The sequence below is a fragment of the Oryx dammah genome, unplaced genomic scaffold, assembly GCF_014754425.2.
Source record: "Oryx dammah isolate SB20612 unplaced genomic scaffold, SCBI_Odam_1.1 HiC_scaffold_2, whole genome shotgun sequence".
Taxonomy (NCBI): domain Eukaryota; kingdom Metazoa; phylum Chordata; class Mammalia; order Artiodactyla; family Bovidae; genus Oryx; species Oryx dammah.
Genome location: NW_024070186.1, coordinates 90,241,276 through 90,261,032, shown reverse-complemented (window position 1 = coordinate 90,261,032; position 19,757 = coordinate 90,241,276). Strand labels below are relative to the sequence as shown.

The following is a 19,757-nucleotide window of genomic DNA, read 5'->3' as shown; positions in this document are numbered from 1 at the left end:
CCTGGAGTAGGGAAAGACTACAGAAGCAGAAGATATTAAGAAGAGGTGGCAAAAATACACAGAAGAGCTATACAAAAAAGATCTTCATGACCCTGATAACCACGATAGTGTGATCACTCACCTAGAGCCAGACATCCTGGAATATGAGGTCGAGTGGGCCTTAGAAAGCATCACTACGAACAAAGCTAGTGGAGGTGATGGAATTCCAGTTGAGCTATTTCAAATCCTAAAAGATGATACTGTGAAAGTGATGCACTCAATATGCCAGCAAATATGGAAAACTCAGCAGTGGCCACAGGACTGGGAAAGGTCAGTTTTCATTCCAATCCCAAAGAAAGACAATACCAAGGAATGCTCAAACTACTGTACAATTGCACTCATCTCACATGCTAGCAAAGTAATGCTTAAAATTCTCCAAGCCAGGCTTCAGCAGTACATGAACCAAGAACTTCCAGATGTTTAAGCTGGATTTGGAAAAGGCAGAGGAACCAGAGATCAAATTGCCAACATCAAAAATGCAAGAGAGTTCTAGAAAACCATCTATTTCTGCTTTATTGACTATGCCAAAGCCTTTGACTGTGTGGATCACAACAAACAGTGGAAAATTCTTCAAGAGATAGGACTACCAGACCACCTTACCTGCCTCCTGAGAAATCTATATGGAGGTCAAGAAGCCACAGTTAGAACTGGACATGGAACAACAGACTGGTTCCAAATCAGGAAAGAAGTACGTCAAGGCTGTATATTGTTGCCCTGCTTATTTACCTTATATGCAGAGTACATCATGTGAAATGCCAGGCTGGATGAAGCACAAGCTGGAATCAAGATTGCTGGGAGAAATATCAATAACCTCAGATATGCAGATGACACCACCCTTATGGCAGAAAGTGAAGAGGAACTAAAAAGCCTCTTGATGAAAGTGAAAGAGGAGAGTGAAAAAGCTGGCTTAAAACTCAACATTCACCCTAGAGAAGGAAATGGCAAACTATTCCAGTTTTCTTGCCTGGGAAATCCCATGGACAGAGGGGCCTGATGGCTTACATATAGTCCATGGGGTTTCATAGAGTCAGACATGACAGTGACTAAACAACAGCAACAACAACTGGTTTTCAGCTCATGTATTCATTCTTCTGCCTCAGTTATTCTGCTATTAATTCCTTCTACTGTATTTTTCATTTCAGTTATTATGTTGTTCATCACTGTTTGTTTGTTCTATAGTTCTTCTAGTTCCTTTAAACATTTATTGTCTTTATTCATGCCTGCATTCTGTTTCTGAAATTTTGGATCATCTTTACTATCTTTACTCTGAATTTTTTTCAGGTAGATTACCTGTTTCCTTTTTATTCATTTGATTTTGCAGGTTTTTGCCTTGCTGTTTTTGTCTGTACCATATTTCTCTCTTCTCATTTTTGTTGATGGATGCAGCTCTGTACCTGTCTTGCTGGTAGTTTGGCCTGAGGACTCCAGCTTTAGAGCTTGCTGGCAGTTGGTTGGAGCAGGGTCTTGGTCCTGAGATGAGGACCGCTGAGAGAGCTCACATCAATTAATATTTCCTGGAGCCTGAATTTCTCTGGTAGTCCAGCAGTTTGAACTCAGCACTCTCACTACAGCAGCTCAGCCCAACCTCTGGCCTGGCATTGAAGACCCAAACGTGATGCAGCAAAGAAAACAAAAGAAAATGAAACAAAAACAGGCAAACAAAACCCAAGGCAAATAATAAGAACAAAACCAAACATACAAACAAAAAAAGGATTACAAACAGACAAATAAAACCTTAGACAAATAACAAAAACAAATCCAAACAAACAAAATTAAACCAACCACCACTAACAAAAATCATAGGAAGAAAAAGAACAAGAAGATACCCAAACAAACAAACGTGCCCTAAAACCCCAAACCAATAATAAAAGCAAAGCTAACCTAATCAGAAAGCAAGGAAGAAAACAGAATAAAAAAACAAACTGAGATTTCCCTGGTGGTCCAGCGTTTAAGACTTCACCTTCTAAGGCAGGGGATGTGAGTTTGATTCCTAGCTGGGGACCTAAGTTCCATATGCTCATGACCCAAAAATAAAAACATAAAACAGAAATGACAATGGGAAAGACAAAGATAAAAAAGAATATAGAAACAAAATAAAAAAAACCAGAACATCACAAAATATCTAAAGAAGAAACCAACAACTGTAATAAAAATAAAACACAGACAATGAACAAAAAAGAGAAGCATAACAAAGAATAAAAAGTAAAATAATATTAGGAGAATAAAAATATATTAGAAAAATAAAAATGAAATGAAAACAAAACACAATAGCAAAAATTAAAATAACATAAAAATAAAAGGACTGATGCTGAAGCTGAAACTCCAATACTTTGGCCACCTAATGCAAAGAACCAACTCATTGGAAAAAACCCTGATGCTGGGAAAAACTGAAGGCGGGAGGAGAAGGGGATGACAGAGGATGAAATGGTTGAATGGCATAACCAACATGATAGACATGAGTTTGAGTAGGCTCCAGGCATTGGTGATGGAAAAGGAAGCCTGGCATGCTGCAGTCCATGGGATCACAAAGAGTCGGCCATGACAGAGTGACTGAACTGAACTGAACGGAAAAATAAGAAATAAATAATAACCAAAATACAAAAATAAGAAGAAAAAATTCCAAAACTCAACATTCAGAAAACTAAGATCATGGCATCCAGTCCCATCACTTCATGGCAAATAGATGGGGAAACAGTGAGAGGCTTTATTTTCTTGGGCTCCAGAATCACTGCAGATGTTTACTGCAATGATGAAATTAAAAGATGATTGCTCCTTGGAAAAAAAGCTATGACAAACCTAGACAGCATATTAAAAAGCAGAGACATTACTTTGCCAACAAAGGTCCATCTAATCAAAGCTATGGTTTTTTCCAGTAGTCATGTATGTATGTGAGAGTTGGACCATAAAGAAAGCTGATGCTTTTGAACTATGGTGTTGGAGAAAACTCTTGAAAGTCCCTTGGACTGCAAAGAGATCAAACCAGTCAATCCTAAAGGAAATCAATCCTGAATATTCATTGGAAGGACTGATTCTGAAGCTGAAACTCCAATACTTTGGCCACCTGCTGCAAAGAACTGACTCACTGGAAAAGACCCTGACGCTGGGAAGACTGAAGGCAGGAGAAGGGGATGACAGAGGATGAGATGGTTGGATGGCATCACCGACTCAATGGACATTAGTTTGAGCAAACTCTGGGAGTTGGTGATGGACAGGGAAACTGGTGTGCTACAGTTCATGGGGTCACAAAGAGTCGGACATGACTGAGCAACTGAACTGCTCTGATCAGTGCTTACTACAGTGAGGTGGAGATTCCCACTCCAAACTGCCTTCAGAGTTTTCAAAGCCAAATGCTCTTTAGAAGTAGAAAACTGTGTCCTCTTGACTAGATAAACTTGGCTATCAAGATAGTACTGCAGTATATGATCTCATTGTATCTCACAGGTGATTTGTTGGTAATTCTAACATGTGTTCTCTGTCCTAAGGAAATGGCCCCACACCAGCCAGATTCCCAAGAGATTTTCCTACAAGTCTTTAATCTGGCAGATGATGAGGTGAAGATAACAGTGCTCGGAGATGAAAATAATACTCTGTTGGCAGAGTCCATCAAATCTTTTCAGGTGACATATGGACTTGAGTGAGGTAGAAACACATTCAGATTATGTGGCAAGGCAGCAGCATAATACAGTGGTTTACAGCATGCATTTGTTGAGTTGAAGTGCCCCAATCCAATTCCTGACTCTGTCACTCTATAGTTATAAGACCTTGAACAAGTTATTTGTATCTCTAAGCCTCAGTTTTATCATCTGTAAAATGGCAGTAATTTTTATGTCATAAGCTGTGGTAAGGATAAATACTATATGTAAAGTGCTTAGCATAATGTCTGAGACATTGTAAGCTCTCAATAGGTGGTAATTTGTTTTAGTATTTCAAACTGCTTCCTACACACACCCTGTGGAAGAGTTTGGCTGAAATATTCATTTAAAAATACTTTAATAAAATATACATTTATTATTAAAATTAGGGAGTGTGTCAACAGATATAAAATCCACCTATAAGTCCATCAGACAGAGATTAATTATAGATAGCAGTTTTGTATAAATGAATAAACAAATTTTTACAAAGTATTGAAACACTATATGCTGTATTGACTTCAAATTTTTCTTAAGATAAACTGCATCAAAAGCATTTTCCTGTGTCCTTAGAAAAACTTTGAGTATGTGGTGTTAATGGATACATAATACTCCATTTTGTAGAAATATCTTAGTTTAGTAAAATATTTCCTTATTGGTATTTTAATTATTATAAGTAATCCTATAATGAACATCCTTACTCATAAACCTTTATTCATGCCTATAATTCATTCTATGGTATATTACCAGAAATGATATTATGAAATTAAAGAGTAATGTTGAAAATATCTGATGAGGTCAACTGCTGTGGTTTACTATGAGATTGCAGTGTTCAATGTGGGGGTTTTACTATGAGATTGCAGTGTTCAAGGTGGGGTAGAAGGTGAATGTAACAGGCTCCTCATTCTGCAGAATATGCCACACTATTCCAAACTCCACTTGAAGACAAAAAGCCAGAATTTCCACTTCCAACTGAAATATCACAATGTGTCTGTCTACACTGAGCATTCTGTGGAGGAGAAAATATGGTACACCCTGATCATTCGAGAAGATGGGGAAAGTATTTCTAGCATGATGGTAAGTGAGGAATGGCCTAATTTCCAAATTATCTTAGAGTATGATGACTGGCTCATCAATATCTTACCAAGGGTATATCTGATGATCAAATTTTATGATTATCACTTCCTTCTAGTCACTGGTAACTGATTTTTACTTCCCTTTATTGTAGGTGAAGGATGAAGAAAACAAAACAACCAATGGGATGATAGCCATGAGGTCTGGATGTCAAGGAGACCCAGGCCTCTCTGTTCTCTTGAATCTGGGGTTTCTTCTGAACTGTGGGGCTTCAGAAGAGACCCCATATTCTTCATTCTGCAGAATATGCCACACTATTCGAGATGCCACTTGAAGACAAAAAAACAGAATTTCCACTTCCAATTGAAATAACACAATGTGTCTGTCTACAGAACTTCACATTCTGATTGTCTTGTACTAGGATGCTCTTTCCTAGAATGTCAGGAGGATTGGTGTCAAGGCATTTCCCCAGGGAACTGAGAGGCACAGATTCAAAACCAAGTTTTTGGCTTGCTTTCTCAATGGTAATCAAAAATAACCCCGTGTCTATGTACGCCCCTCTGTGCTCTGTCACATGGATTGCTTCTACTGAATTTTATGCACTTATCTTGCTCTTAAGAAAAAGATTAAGTACTTCCTGTCTGTGATCCTCAGAGAGAAATTTAGAAGTAAATATTTCTCCCTTCATTACTGGAAGTTGAATATCTTTTATAGTTACTATGTTTTTAAAGTAAAATTTAAAATGAACCTATAGAGGCATCATGGTTTAGTAAAGGTAACATACTTGGAGTCAAAAGACTTGGTTTTGAATCTAGATAAGCTTGAAGGTCTTGTTAGATACCCTGGGACAGTTACAAAGATGAAGCCCTGAAGAGGTCACTTGCTCACAAGGGCAGGAATCTGACAGGAAATAGACAGATGCATGTGCCTATGGCCATCAAGATTAGATGATTGCTATAGAGAAGAGCATTTTAGAGGAGAACTTTTAATGAAAAATTTGAATTTCACTGAAGGCTGGAACAGTCATAATAATCTGCCTTTGCATGATTTTCAGAAAAAGTAAACAGATCAAAATATGTCTTCCCTGGGTCAGAGAGCAGTGGAAACCTCCAGTAAGGATGAAAGGGAGCAATTTCTAGGTTAGTGCAGGATGACCAAAAATCCAGGAATCAACATCAACAGTTTTAGAGGGAATTGCCCTTCTAATCCCATGAGCCAGGGACTAACACAAATGCTACCAAAAATTGAAACAGAGGGAACAATTTAGGCTCAGGTTCAAAAGACTAAAAAGATGGTTCTGGAAGAGTTCAAGTTTGTCTGAAGACCCAAACAATGATAGCTTAACCTACTGTGGGTTGGGAGTCTGAGTTTTGTATAAAGCAAATCAGACTTCATTTATAAAATAAAGTATCAGTTTTATATAAATACAAATATGTATTTATATATACATAATTATTTTGCTTTTTGAGCTTCAATTGATGAATTCCATCATTAGAAAACAGAAATCAGGTGCACCTAAGCTGGGTTACTGAGGAGGTTCAAACTGCCATGAGTGATCACGATAGTATCATCCCAGTTGAGATCAAGTGATGATGTGGCAGACAAAAAGCTAATACCTGAGGAAAGAAAATGATAGGGACAGCTAAGACTACTAATTACTTATGTGTGAGTTCCTTTATTCATTCAGTTAACAATATATATCATGTACCTTTTATGTTCCAGCCTCTGTTCTAGGCACTAGGCATATAGCAGTAAACAAAACAGAAAAGGCCCCTGCCCATTTATCAGGTGGGAGAGTTTGTCTGATCTCTAACAGTGTCTCTACCCTTAGGTTTGTTAACACCTTGCATGAAGAGGTCAATGTCTCCCTGGGTACAGATGCATCCCTCATTGTTGCTGAAGACTATGGTGTGTCTGCTTACAGAACTGTGCAAAGAGGAGAGTAAGAGCACTACCCTGTGGACATTTTACTTTTATCAACAACTGATTTTTAAATACTCTTTGTGTAATAGGTGGGCAGATTAGGTTTAGAAGTTATACCTAATTATATACCTAATATATCTCAGCTAATTGTAAATATACACAGACTCCTCTTTTGCAAACTTTGACTCCTTTCCTCAGTCTCACGTTGTTCTGCAGAGACATATTGAGACCATGCTTGTTGTGAAGGCCGTCTCCTGGAGGTTTGCCAGTTTATTACTGGCTCCCATTCCTACCCTTTTGTAATTCCTATTAACACCTTGTTACTTTGAGCTTATCCTTTCAGATTCAGTTTTAAGCTGTTCCACTAGTTCATAAGGTTCAGAAGAGAAAAATTCATAAGATGAGAAGACTTAGAGTCTGAAGTACACAACAGAAGGCAATTTGTACCTTCTGCATTCAGGTTTAAGGTTAAAAAAAAAAATACCCAACAGGCGATGAAATCTCAGATCAGGTGTGGAAAAAACCTTGCAAGAAAATAATTTACTCTAAGACTTCTCAAAGAGAAATGGTAGCTTTGCTGCTTGATTCACCATCAGTAGAGAGATGAAATCACTCTTTCCACCAGAGATGGAAGTGATTTTCTAAATTGTAATGTTTATTCTAATCTAAATTTGTCCTGTTGCAGATATCCTGCAGTGCACTGTAGAACAAAGAATGAGGATTTTTCGCTGAATTTGGGCCTACTAGACTTTGGTGCAGTTTATCTGTTTGTTATTACTAATGTAAGTAGCCCATAGCTACCTCACTCTTTCCTTCCATATATCTGTATCTATAAAACTATATCATATCTAAACATATATAATCTATGTCTATATGTATCTATATATATATGTAACTATATATATATCCTGGATCCAAAGAAGACTCTGTGGCAAGACGGTATCACATACTTATCTCTAGTGTAAGGTGATAGCTTCTATAGTGACTTTAGAAAAGCTACTAAGGTCTCCAGAGACGACTTAAAATAGATAACATTGGCAGCAGGCACAGGGAATGGTAGACATAACTTATCCTGAGTCACTGCTATGAGGTGACATGGCTGCTCCAGTCTCATTAGGGCACCAAGAAAACTAAAATTATTTTGGTCTTCTTGACCACATGGTCTCCACATGTGGTTCTCCTAGCTCCTTGGAAATTGATCTGCTAGTATATCACAGTCTGAAATACCAAGACTTGCAGCAAATGTCAATCTTTACACAAAGTTTGGGGGATCAATTAACTGTGGCCCATCAAAAGCAGTTGTTCAGTCATCAGGGTTTTAGACCGCTGATATCAATTTTGATTCTAATTTTATTCCCCTACTTTTGACATTATATTAAATATAAAAAGTAGATAGTGAATAAGAGAAAGATGGAACACTTCTAGAAGGATAATGAGAGTAATCTGTAACATTTTATTTATTGTAATTTAATTAGCATGACATTTTTGGCATGCCATTTTTTATTATAGCCTTATTGAGATATAATTCATATACCATACAATTCACCCACTTCAAGTATATAATGGTTTAAAATGTATTAACATATTCAATATGCATTGTATGTTCAATACATATGTAGAATATATTTTCAAGAATATATATTCAGTGGTGTTTAAAAAATTCAGAGTTGTGTAATTTTAGAACATTTTCCTCGTTCCAAAAAGAAGCCCCATACTCATCAGCAGTTACTCACCATTTCCTCCCAAACCCCTTATGCCTAGACAATTACTTGTTTACTTTCTTTCTTTATACACTGGCCTATTTTGGACATTTAGTATAAATGGAATGATATACTACGTGATCTTTTGTGTCTGGATGCTTTCATTTAGCTTATTTTTAAGGTTCATTCATATTGCAGTATATAACAGTTCAGTTCAGTCGCTCAGCCATGTCCAACTCTTTGCGACCCCATGAACTGCAGCACGCCAGGCCTCCCTGTCTATCACCAACTCCCAGAGCCTACCCAAACTCATGTCCTTTGAGTTGGTGATGCCATCCAACCATCTCATCCTTTGTTGTACCCTTCTCCTCCTGCCCTCAATCTTTCCCAGCATCAGGGTCTTTTCAGGGTATATAACAGTACTTCACTTCTTTTTATTGCCCAATAATATCCCATTGCATGGAGAAGGCAATGGCAACCCACTCCAGTACTCTTGGCCTGGAAAATCCCATGGACGGAGGAGCCTGGTATGCTGCAGTCCACGGGGTCGCAAGGAGTCGGACACGACTGAGTGACTTCACTTTCACTTTTCACTTTCATGCATTGGAGAAGGCAATGGCAACCCACTCCAGTGTTCTTGCCTGGAGAATCCCAGGGACGGGGGAGCCTGGCGGGCTGCCGTCTCTGGGGTCACACAGAGTCGGACACGACTGAAGCGACTTAGCAGCAGCAGCAGCAGCATGGATATAACACATATTGTTTATGTATTCATCAGTATATGAACATTTGGTGTTTTCACCTTTTGACTGATATAAATAATGTTGCTGTGAATACTCATGTACAAGTGTTTGTGTGGGCATATATTTTCACTTCTCTTGGGTATATAACTAGGAGTGGAATTGTTGGGTCACATGGTAATTCTGTGTTTAACCATCTGAGGAACTGCCATGTGCTTAGTCACTCAGTTGTGTCCGACTCTTTGTGACCATTTGGACTGTAGCCTGCCAGGCTCCTCTGTACACGGGGATTCTCCACACAAGAATACTGGAGGGGGTTGCTATACCCTCCTGCTGGGAAATCTTCCCAACCCAGGGATCAAACCCAGGTCTCCTGCATTACAGATGGATTCTTTACTATCTGAGCCACCAGGGAAGCCCTTCTGCAAAGTGAATGCACATTTATCATTCCCACGAGTTGAAAGTGGCAGTATTCTCACATCTTTGTAGCACTTATTTTTCTGTCTTATTAATTATAGCCATTCTAGTAGGTATGAAATGGTATCTCATTGTGGTTTTGATTTGTATTTTCCTGATGACTAATGATGTTGAGCACCTTTTAATGTACTTATTGGCCATTTGTAATCAGGTTTGAAGAAATGTCTATTCAGATTCTTTGTGCAATTTATAATTGAGTTGTCTTTTAATTACTGACTTCTAAGGGCTTTCCAGGTGATGCTAGTGGTAAAGAACCTGCCTGTCAATGCAGGAGACATAAGAGACATAGGTTCCATACCCGGTTGGGGAAGATCCCCTGGAAGAGGGCATGGCAACCCACTCCAGTATTCTTGCCTGGAGAATCATGGACAGAGGAGCCTGGCAGTCTACATTCCATAGGGTTCACAAAGAGGTGGACAAGACTGAAGCAACTTAGCATACACGTATTCTTTATGTATTTTAAATATAAGTCCATTATAAGATATACAATTTGCAAACATTTTCTCCCATTCATAAAACTGTCTTTTTAACTTTCTTGATGGTGCCCACTGAAGTTTTAATCTATATGATGTTCAGTTTATCAACTTTTTCTTTGGTTGCATATGCTTTAAGTGTTACATCTAAGAAACCATTGCCATATCTAAGCTCTTGAAGATTTATGCTTATATTTACCTCTAAGTTTTATTGTTTTTACCTCTTACATTTTAGTTCAGTTCAGTCACTCAGTCGTGTCCGACTCTTTGTGACCTGTGACCCCATGAACTGCAGCACGCCAGGCCTTCTTGTCTATCACCAACTCCCAGAGTCTACCCAAACTCATGTCCATTGAGTTGGTGATGCCATCCAACCATCTCATCCTCTGTCATCCCCTTCTCCTCCTGCCCTCAATCTTTCCCAGCATCAGGGTCTTTTCAAATGAGTCAGCTCTTCGCATTAGGTGGCCAAAGTATTGGAGTTTCAGCTTCAACATCAGTCCTCCCAATGAACACCCAGGACTGATCTCCTTTAGGATGGACTGGTTGGATCTCCTTGCAGTCCAAGGGACTCTCAAGAGTCTTCTCCAACACCACAGTTCAAAAGCATCAGTTCTTTGGTGCTCAGCTTTCTTTATAAGTCCAACTCTCACATCCATACATGACTATTGGAAAAACCATAGCTTGACTAGATAGACCTCTTACATTTAGGACTTCTATATGTAGCTAAGTTGGTAAAGAATCTGCCTGAAATGCAGGAGACCTGGGTTCGATCCCTGGGTTGGGAAGATCCCCTGGAGAAGGAAACGGCAACCCACACCAGTATTCTTGCCTGGAGAATCCCCATGGACAGAGAAGCCTGGCGGGTTATAGTACATGGGACTGCAAAGAGTCAGACATGACTTAGCAACTAAATCATCATTTAGGACTTTAATCTATCTTGAGTTAATTTTTGCATATGGTATGAGCTTGGGGGTTAACTTCATTCTTTTGTGTGTGAACATCCAGTTGTCCCAGCACAATCTGTTGAAGATTCTTCTTTTCCCACTAAATAGTCTTGACATTCTTGTCAAAAGTCAACTGACCAAAAATGTGAGGGTTTATTTCTGGAGTCAGTTCTATTCCATTTACCTATATATTTATTCTTGTTCCAATACCATAATCTCTTAATTACTGTTACTTTGTAGTCAATTTAAAAATCAGGAAGTGTGAGTCTTTCAATTTTGCTCATTCTTCCCTTTCAAGACTGGTTTGACTATTATGGGTTCCCTGATTTTTCATATAATCTTAGGATTAGCTTGGAATCAGCAGCTGGCTGGGATTTTTTATAAAGATTGCATTGAATTTGTGAGGTGATTGTGAGGAGTTTTGCTACCTTAACAATATTGTCTCCTGATCAGTGAACATGAAGTGTCTTTCCATTTATCTTAGGTCTTCTTCAAGATGTAAATATTTTCAACAATGCTTTTATACTTTTTAGAATATAGGTTTTACATTTGTTTTGTTATATTTATTCCTAAGTATTTTATTCTTTATTTTGCTGTTACTAATGGAATCATCCAAATACTGCATTTCGGACTTTTGTTGACCATGATGGCTACTCCACTTCTTCTAAGGGATTCCTGCCCACAGTAGTAGATATAACGGTCATCTGAGTTAAATTCACCCATTCCAGTCCATTTTAGTTTGCTGATTCCTAGAATGTCGACGTTCACTCTTGCCATCTCGTTTGACCACTTCCAATTTGCCTTGATTCATGGACCTAATATTTCAGGTTCCTATGCAATATTGCTTTTTACAGCATCGGACCTTGCTTCTATCACCAGTCACATCCACAACTGGGTATTATTTTTGCTTTGGCTCCATCCCTTCATTCTTTCTGGAATTATTTTTCCACTGATCTCCAGTAGCATACTGGGCACCTACTGACCTGGGGAGTTCCTCTTTCAGTATCCTATCATTTTGCCTTTTCATACTGTTCATGGGGTTCTCAAGGCAAGAATACTGAAATGGTTTGCCATTCCCTTCTCCAGTGGACCATATTCTGTCAGACCTCTCCACCATGACCCGCCTGTCCTGGGTGGCCCCACATGGCATGACTCATAGTTTCATTGAGTTAGACAAGGCTGTGATCCGTGTGATCAAATTGCCAACATCTGCTGGATCACTGAAAAAGCAAGAGAGTTCCAGAAAAACATCTATTTCTGTTTTATTGACTATGACAAAGTCTTTGACTGTGTGGATCACAATAAACGGGAAAATTCTGAAAGAGATGGGAATACCAGACCACTTGACCTGCCTCTTGAGAAACCTATATGCAGGTCAGGAAGCAACAGTTAGAACTGGACATGGAACAACAGACTGGTTCCAAATAGGAAAAGCAGTATGTCAAGGCTGTATATTGTCACCTTGCTTATTTAACTTATACACAGAGTACATCATGAGAAATGCTGGGCTGGAAGAAGCACGAGCTGGAATCAAGATTGCCAGGAGAAATATCAATAACCTCAGATATGCAGATGACACCACCCATATGGCAGAAAGTGAAGAGGAACTAAAAAGCCTCTTGATGAAAGTGAAAGAGGAGAGTGAAAACGTTGGCTTAAAGCTCAACATTCAGAAAACGAAGATCATGGCATCTGGTCCCATCACTTCATGGGAAATAGATGGGGAAACAGCAGAAACAGTGTCAGACTTTATTTTGGGGGGCTCCAAAATCACTGCTGATGGTGACTGCAGCCATGAAATTAAAAGACACTTACTCCTTGGAAGAAAAGTTATGACCAACCTAGATAGCATATTCAAAAGCAGAGACATTACTTTGCCAATGAAGGTCTGTCTAGTCAAGGCTATGGTTTTTCCAGTGGTCATGTATGGATGTGAGTTGGACTGTGAAGAAAGCTGAGCGCTGAAGAATTGATGCTTTTGAACTGTGATGTTGGAGAAGACTCTTGAGAGTCCCTTGGACTGCAAGGAGATCCAACCAGTCCATTCTGAAGATCAGCCCTGGGATTTCTTTGGAAGGACTGATGTTGAAGCTGAAACTCCAATACTTTGGCCACCTCATGCGAAGAGTTGACTCATTGGAAAAAATCCTGATGCTGGGAGGGATTGGGGACAGGAGGAAAGGGGACGACAGAGGATGAGATGGCTGGATGGCATCACCAACTCGATGGACGTGAGTCTGGGTGAACTCCAAGAGTTGGTGATGGACAGGGAGGCCTGGTGTGCTGTGATTCATGGGGTCGCAAAGAGTCAGACATGACTGAGTGACTGAACTGAACTGAACTGAATGGAATCATTTCCCTAATTTCATTTTTAAATTGCTCATTGGAAATATGTAGAAATACAATTGATACCGATCTTATGTCCTGCAACCTTACTAAACTTGTTAGTTTTAATAGATTTTTAGTGGATCCCTTAGAACTTTATACATACAAGATCGTGTTATCTGCATACTTCTTTCTTTCAGTGGATGACTTTTACTTCTTTTTCTTAATGAAGTACTCTTGCTTGAACCACCAATAAAATACTGAATAGAAGTGGAGAGAGTAGACATCCTCTTAGGGGGAAAGCATTCAGTCTTTTATCACTGATTACGATAGCTGTGGGGTTTTCACAGGTGTCATTGATTGGGTATCAGGTTAAGTTCCCTTCTATTCCTAGTCTGTTGTGGTTTTTGTTTGTATGTTTTTTACTAGGAAAGTGGGAGGAGGCATTGAATTTTGTCAAATGCTTTTTCTGTGTCTACTGAAAATCCTGTGATTTTCTATTGATATGGTGCATTAATTGATTTTCTGCTGTTAAAGCAACCTAGCTGTATTAGTTTTCTAGGGCCACTGTAACACAGTACCACAGGCTGAATGCCTTAAACAACAGAAATTTATTGTCTTACAGTCATGAAGGCTAGAAGTCCAAGACCAAGGTGTTGGTAGAGTATGTTCCTTCTGAGAGCTGTGAGAAAGAATCCATTTCATTTAGCTTCCTTTAGTTTTTAGTGGTTTTCTGGCAATGTTTGGTGTTGCTTGGTATATAGAAGAATCACCCCAGTCTTCACTTTCATCTTCTCATGGAATTCTTCCTGTGTATTTGTCTATGTCCAAATTTCTCTTATGAAGACACCAGTCTTATTGGATTAGGGCCCACCCAAGTGACCTCATTATAATTTGACTAATTATATCTGCAACAACTCTATGTCCAAATAAGGTCACATTCTCAGGTGGATAATGGGGGTTTGAATTCAACATATGAGTTTTAGGGGGACACAACTCAACTCATAACACTTGCATTCCTGGTGTTATTTCAGTTTTTCTTTGTTCTGTCTATAGTATAATGCTTAAGTTAGAGGCTATATGTATTGTTTCTGAATGCAAGGACCTAATAAGCATCTAGAGTAGAGATCATAAATTAGAGGTTCTGAGGGCCCAGTTCCTCATGTAGTTCTGTTTTGTCTGGTTGCAGTCTTGACAAAAATGATACTAATTATTAATTGACAATATTTAAAATTTAAGCAATTTCACCAAAGAAACTGGATTCCTAACATTTCTTTGTTATTAGATCAGAAAGTTTTGTAACAAGTATTACCATGTCATTTGGCTGGTGCTATAGTGGCTGTACACTTTAGACAGTTTACCATAGTCTGTATCATTCCCATTCAATCTACTTTGTTTACTTAATTATTATATTTGTCTGTATTTAAGAATGTGACTTTTATTTAAAAGCTCAGGTCATGGTCTTCTCTGAGGCTAAGAAAACCCAAATATATGCCCAGTAGAAATGGCAACCCACTCCAGTGTTCTTGCCTGGAGAATCCCAGGGATGGGGGAACCTGGTGGGCTGCCGTCTATGGGGTCACACAGAGTCAGACATGACTGAAGCGACTTAGTAGTAGTAGTAGTAGTAGTATTGTTCACAATATCAACGAAAGCAACACTTTCCTTACTACATTTTGAATGTAGTGACTCTGACTCTTATGAGGACATCAGTCATATTAGATTAGGGCCCACCCCAATGATTTAATTATAACTTCACTAATTATATCTGCAACAACTCTATTTCCAAATAAGGAAATCAAATCAAAATCATTTCAACATCAAGAACTTTTTATTTCAGGACTTTTGAACTTGATATTTTATCTCTATTTTTAATCTCATGATATATCCATGTATTACATCTACTATTTAATAACACCTGCTGCCGTCTATGGGGTTGCACAGAGTTGGACACGACTGAAGCAACTTAGCAGCAGCAGCAGCTACCTAATAACTTGGTTTTACTCCTATAAAAATATATAATTTCAAAAATTTCTTTACAATTATTGTGCAGTAAAACCAAATACAGCTTAGAACCAGCATACAGTAAAAGTAGTTTTAGGGAAAAAAGACTGTATAATCATGTATATTTGGTAACATTAATAACAAAAAATTGGCCCTGAAAAGATTATTTTTGACCAAAATTTTATAGGAATATAGCATCTTTTTGACAAAATTTTTGTGTAAGTTTGAGTTTAAAAATAATGGCCAGAAAATAGAAGACAAAATAGCAGGTGGTATTTGATAAAGGTATTTAAAAATTGATCAGGAAAATCTTTAATGTAAGGGTTACCAAGAAATAATTTATTCTGATAAAGTAATTTTAGTAAGATATTTAAATGGAAAATGTTAGAAATATTTTAATTGTACTTAACTTTTTAAAGTAAATGCTTTTCTGATAATTGGCATATATCAGATGCCATTTTACATTTAAAATGTTGACCAGGATCAAAATATACAGTAGGTCAAAATGTTGGGACTCCAAACTACAATATTAAAATAGTCTACCATTTAAGTGCTCTGCAATAATGGTATCTGATTGACTGAAGCCAGCCAAGTGAGTGCAGTGTTACCAAAAGGAATTTCAAAAACATGAAATTGTGTAGAAATTGCTCAGTCTCTTCATGGTACAACAAAAATGACAATACAATCAGGAGATGGATGTAAGATCATAAATGCTATAGGCCAGTAATATTTACTTGAGACTCCTAACAAGCCCATTTCTTGTTTCCCTCACTAAGAGAACCAATCAGGGTCCTCAGGCCTGGAAGATGGAATACATCCCTGCCAACAAAATGTCCATCGCATGGCAGCTACCACAATATGCCCTTGTTACAGCTGGGGAGGTCATGTTCTCTGTCACAGGACTTGAGTTTTCTTATTCTCAGGTAGGTTTTTGCAAGTGGAACGTGGAGATGGAATTACTGCTCAGAGGATGGAGTTTTAATCCTGACACTGCTTCACCTGGGGCTTCCCTGGTGGCTCAGATGGTAAAGAATCTGCCTATAATGCAGCAGGCCCAGGTTCAATCCCTGGGTTGAGAAGATCCCCTGGAGAAGGGATTGGCTACTCACTCTAGTATTCTTGCCTGGAGAATTCCATGGACAGAGGAGCCTGGCAGGATACAGTCACTGGGGTCACAAAGAGTTGGACACAACTGAGCAACCAACACTTTGACTGCCTTAATTAGATATGTGACCATGGTCAAGACCTCTATAGTTTTTGGCTTTAGATTTCTTATGACCCTGAACAGAGTATCAACTTGACTCCCAGGAACATGGCAGGCTGGATCCCTATGCTGTTTGGGATCCAGAAAAGGATACTGAAATATTAAGAATAAGGACTATGGAGTCAAACTGCCCAAGTTTAAATTTTGGCTGAACATCTATTGTGTAACCTTCAGCAAGTGAATTATCATCTCTCTGATGCTATTTTTGTGTAAAATAAGAATAATAGAAATTATGTAATAGAAATTATCCCTTAGGGTTGTAATGAAGATTATATGATACAATGAATTAAAATATTCAGTTAAGAGCTCCATCTTGTTGTTACTATGAACATTATTACCATTCCCTGAACTGATGTGATAGCTGAACTTGTGGGGGAAATTCAAATCTTGAAGTTGGGGTGGAAGAAGTTTTATGGGTAGATGCATGGGATAGGAGGGTGGTATAGGGAGTTTCTTTACTCACAGATTTGTATCTTCTCTAGGCTCCCTCTAGCATGAAGTCTGTACTCCAGGCAGCCTGGCTGTTGACAGTTGCAGTTGGGAATATCATCGTGCTTATTGTGGCACAGTTCAGTGGCCTGGCTCAGGTATGTACCTAAAAGAAACAGGAGCACGTTCTACCCAAGGATTTCCCTCCATCTTCTGCTGTCCTTCCCCGACCCCTCTGTCTCCTACTCAACCCTCTGACCTGAGATGAATTAGACACAGATTTTGCCAGGAAAATAGACATGTAAGTTGCAATAATGGCCACATAGGTCCATGTGAGTCAAGTACAGTGAGCCCTGTCTTCTCCTACCAAAGCTCTTCCTAAACTGGTGACCCTGTATCAATCTGCTCTCCATTCCTCATCCTATAAAGATCCCTTTAGTTTCAGGTTCTCCATATTTTTCTCTTGTATGTATTTCTTCCTACAGTGGGCCGAATTCATTTTGTTTTCCTGCCTCTTACTGGTGGTCTGCCTGATCTTCTCCATCATGGGCTACTACTATGTTCCTTTAAAGCCACGGGATGTTCGGGGGTCAGCTGATAAGCAGACCCCCCAAATTCAAGGAAACATGATCAACCTGGAAACCAAGAAGACAAAGGTCTAATGGCTCCCTGGACTCTGACCAGACCCCAGTTCCTGATTCTGGTCTTGGCCATCACCATCTTCAAGCATTTTTAACTCCAGTTTGGTTAGAAGAGAAAGCATCATATCCAAGTTGATTGCCTCTCCTTTTCTTCCATGATAGAGGCAGCTCCAGGACTAGGTTTTTCAGTGCATTACAGGAAGGCCCCTGAAACTCTATGTCTTCCCATCTGTCAGTGAATTCAGTAAACAGTGTGTAGCGTTGCTGAAGCTGACCTGCTGCCTCCAAAAACACAAATGTATAATTGAGATTGGTCTCTGTGGTTATCAAAGTTATGTAGGAATTCTTTATCTGCTATTTAGAACTGATTGTCCCACTCTCTGAAGTGCTGATTCAGGGGCAAAATTGCAGAATTAACAGAGAAATGGCATTTTAATGTTCTTCATTAGCAGTGTAAATGTACTGTTTACAAGGACTTCAAGAATTGGTATGTCTGGTGTGATCTGGTCCAGGACCTGCTTTGTCAGCTATCTAGGTCTGATAAGACCTTAGTAAATTTTTCAGTACAGATAGTAGGAGAAAAATTAAATTTTACTAACAAATAGGAGATACATCTTTCTGATAATTAGTCTTTTATCTACTAAACCAAATGCCCTTTCTCAGTACTAATACGTCCTTGGAAACCAAATTAAAGAGAATAAACATGGTTCTGGAAAACAGAACAAGTATAAACTGTGGAAGTTCTAATGAGCCAGTCTTCTTGTGTACACTCTTTGTAGGGACTACGTTGTTTCAGCCCTAGATCATACCCTTCTGTGGACAGCTGTATAGAAGACACTAATTATAACTTTCCAACTCTGTCTTTTCAATGTTGTTAGGCAAGGTTTTTCTTATCATCACATTGTCTTGCTTATTGCAACAAGTATTTAATGACAACAGTATTTGGCTCAGCTGGTAAAGAATCTGCCTGCAATGTGGGAGACCTGGGTTCAATCCCTGGAAGATCCCCTTGAGAAGGTAAAGACTACCCACTCCAGTATTCTGGCCTGGAGAATTCCATGAACTGTATAGTCCATGGGGTCGCAAAGAGTCAGACACAACTGAGCGACTTTCACTTTCACTTCCATTTTATTAGTACTTCTTTTGGCCTCAAAGCAGTGGATCTGTTTTGATAACTTTTACTGTTTTGACAAATTTTAAATGACTTGTTTATTTTTTTTTTAAGTTATCTTAACACTCTACATTTGAGCTTCTAAAATGGCAGTGCTCAATGAAGGGCATGGTCGCATATCAGGATTCTAACAAAATCTGGGGGCTAGAGTGGTAGAACATGACAGGGTTTTGTTTGTTTGTTGCTGTGTTGGTGAAAAAAGCTGAGAAATATTACCTTACACACAATGAATGACTCTGGACAGACACGGGAGTATCATGACTCTACTGTGTATTGCTGGGGGAAAAGTTCAAACATTTCCATTGGTTTTGCTCCATTATTCTCATCTAGAACTGTTTTGAGTCAGTCACACTGTAAACATAACAAAGAAAGTTGCTCAGTTTCCCAGGCTTTAATACTCTAGTTTCAGTTACTAAGTTTTCAGAAGTACAGAAGTGAAAGCAACACTATCCATTTTCGACAAATACCTTAATGTGAACTTGACTGTGCTTCTTCAGAAGATAATCTGTTCATTTTTGAAGCAGCTTTAATTCCACCTATTCTATGAACTACTGTCTCAAAAGATATTAACAGTGGTCTGCGAATAAAAGTTTCCATGGTTAAATAAATTTTGGAAATGAAGCATATTCTATCCTCTTCTTAAGACTTGCATATTAAAGATTCTGAGAAATGCTTCAATAAAGACATAAAACACCTCATTTAGCCTCACATGGTATAGTGTTCTGCAGAACACGGACTTGGGAAAAACTGGCAGGCAATTCTTCCTTATGCTGAACTAAAAGCTTTTTCTTTGAAACCCCTTACCATTGGTTCTTTCTTTTATAGCTAACAAGAATAAGCATAAACCCTTCTTTTATGCAGCAGACTTTTTGCTATTTGGGGAGAATTTTCATGTCACCTTCATTAAGTATTCATTAAGCACAT

At 38.7% G+C, this 19,757-nt stretch overlaps 2 protein-coding genes across 2 annotated transcripts in view; one reads left to right on the top strand and one right to left on the bottom strand.

Annotated features, from left to right (window-relative positions):
• Positions 1-19,395, top strand: part of LOC120871113 (solute carrier family 15 member 2) — a 46,738-nt gene extending 27,343 nt beyond the window's left edge. The window contains exons 15-22 of the mRNA XM_040250797.1: positions 3,522-3,656; positions 4,581-4,745; positions 4,897-4,943; positions 6,574-6,684; positions 7,351-7,447; positions 16,105-16,251; positions 17,075-17,179; positions 17,507-19,395. Coding sequence (XP_040106731.1) covers positions 3,522-3,656; positions 4,581-4,745; positions 4,897-4,943; positions 6,574-6,684; positions 7,351-7,447; positions 16,105-16,251; positions 17,075-17,179; positions 17,507-17,683 — 984 coding nt within the window. The 3' untranslated portion in view covers positions 17,684-19,395. The remainder of the gene's footprint in view (positions 1-3,521; positions 3,657-4,580; positions 4,746-4,896; positions 4,944-6,573; positions 6,685-7,350; positions 7,448-16,104; positions 16,252-17,074; positions 17,180-17,506) is intronic.
• Positions 1-19,757, bottom strand: part of IQCB1 (IQ motif containing B1) — a 159,195-nt gene that overhangs the window by 124,490 nt on the left and 14,948 nt on the right. The gene's annotated exons all lie outside the window — the stretch shown is intronic.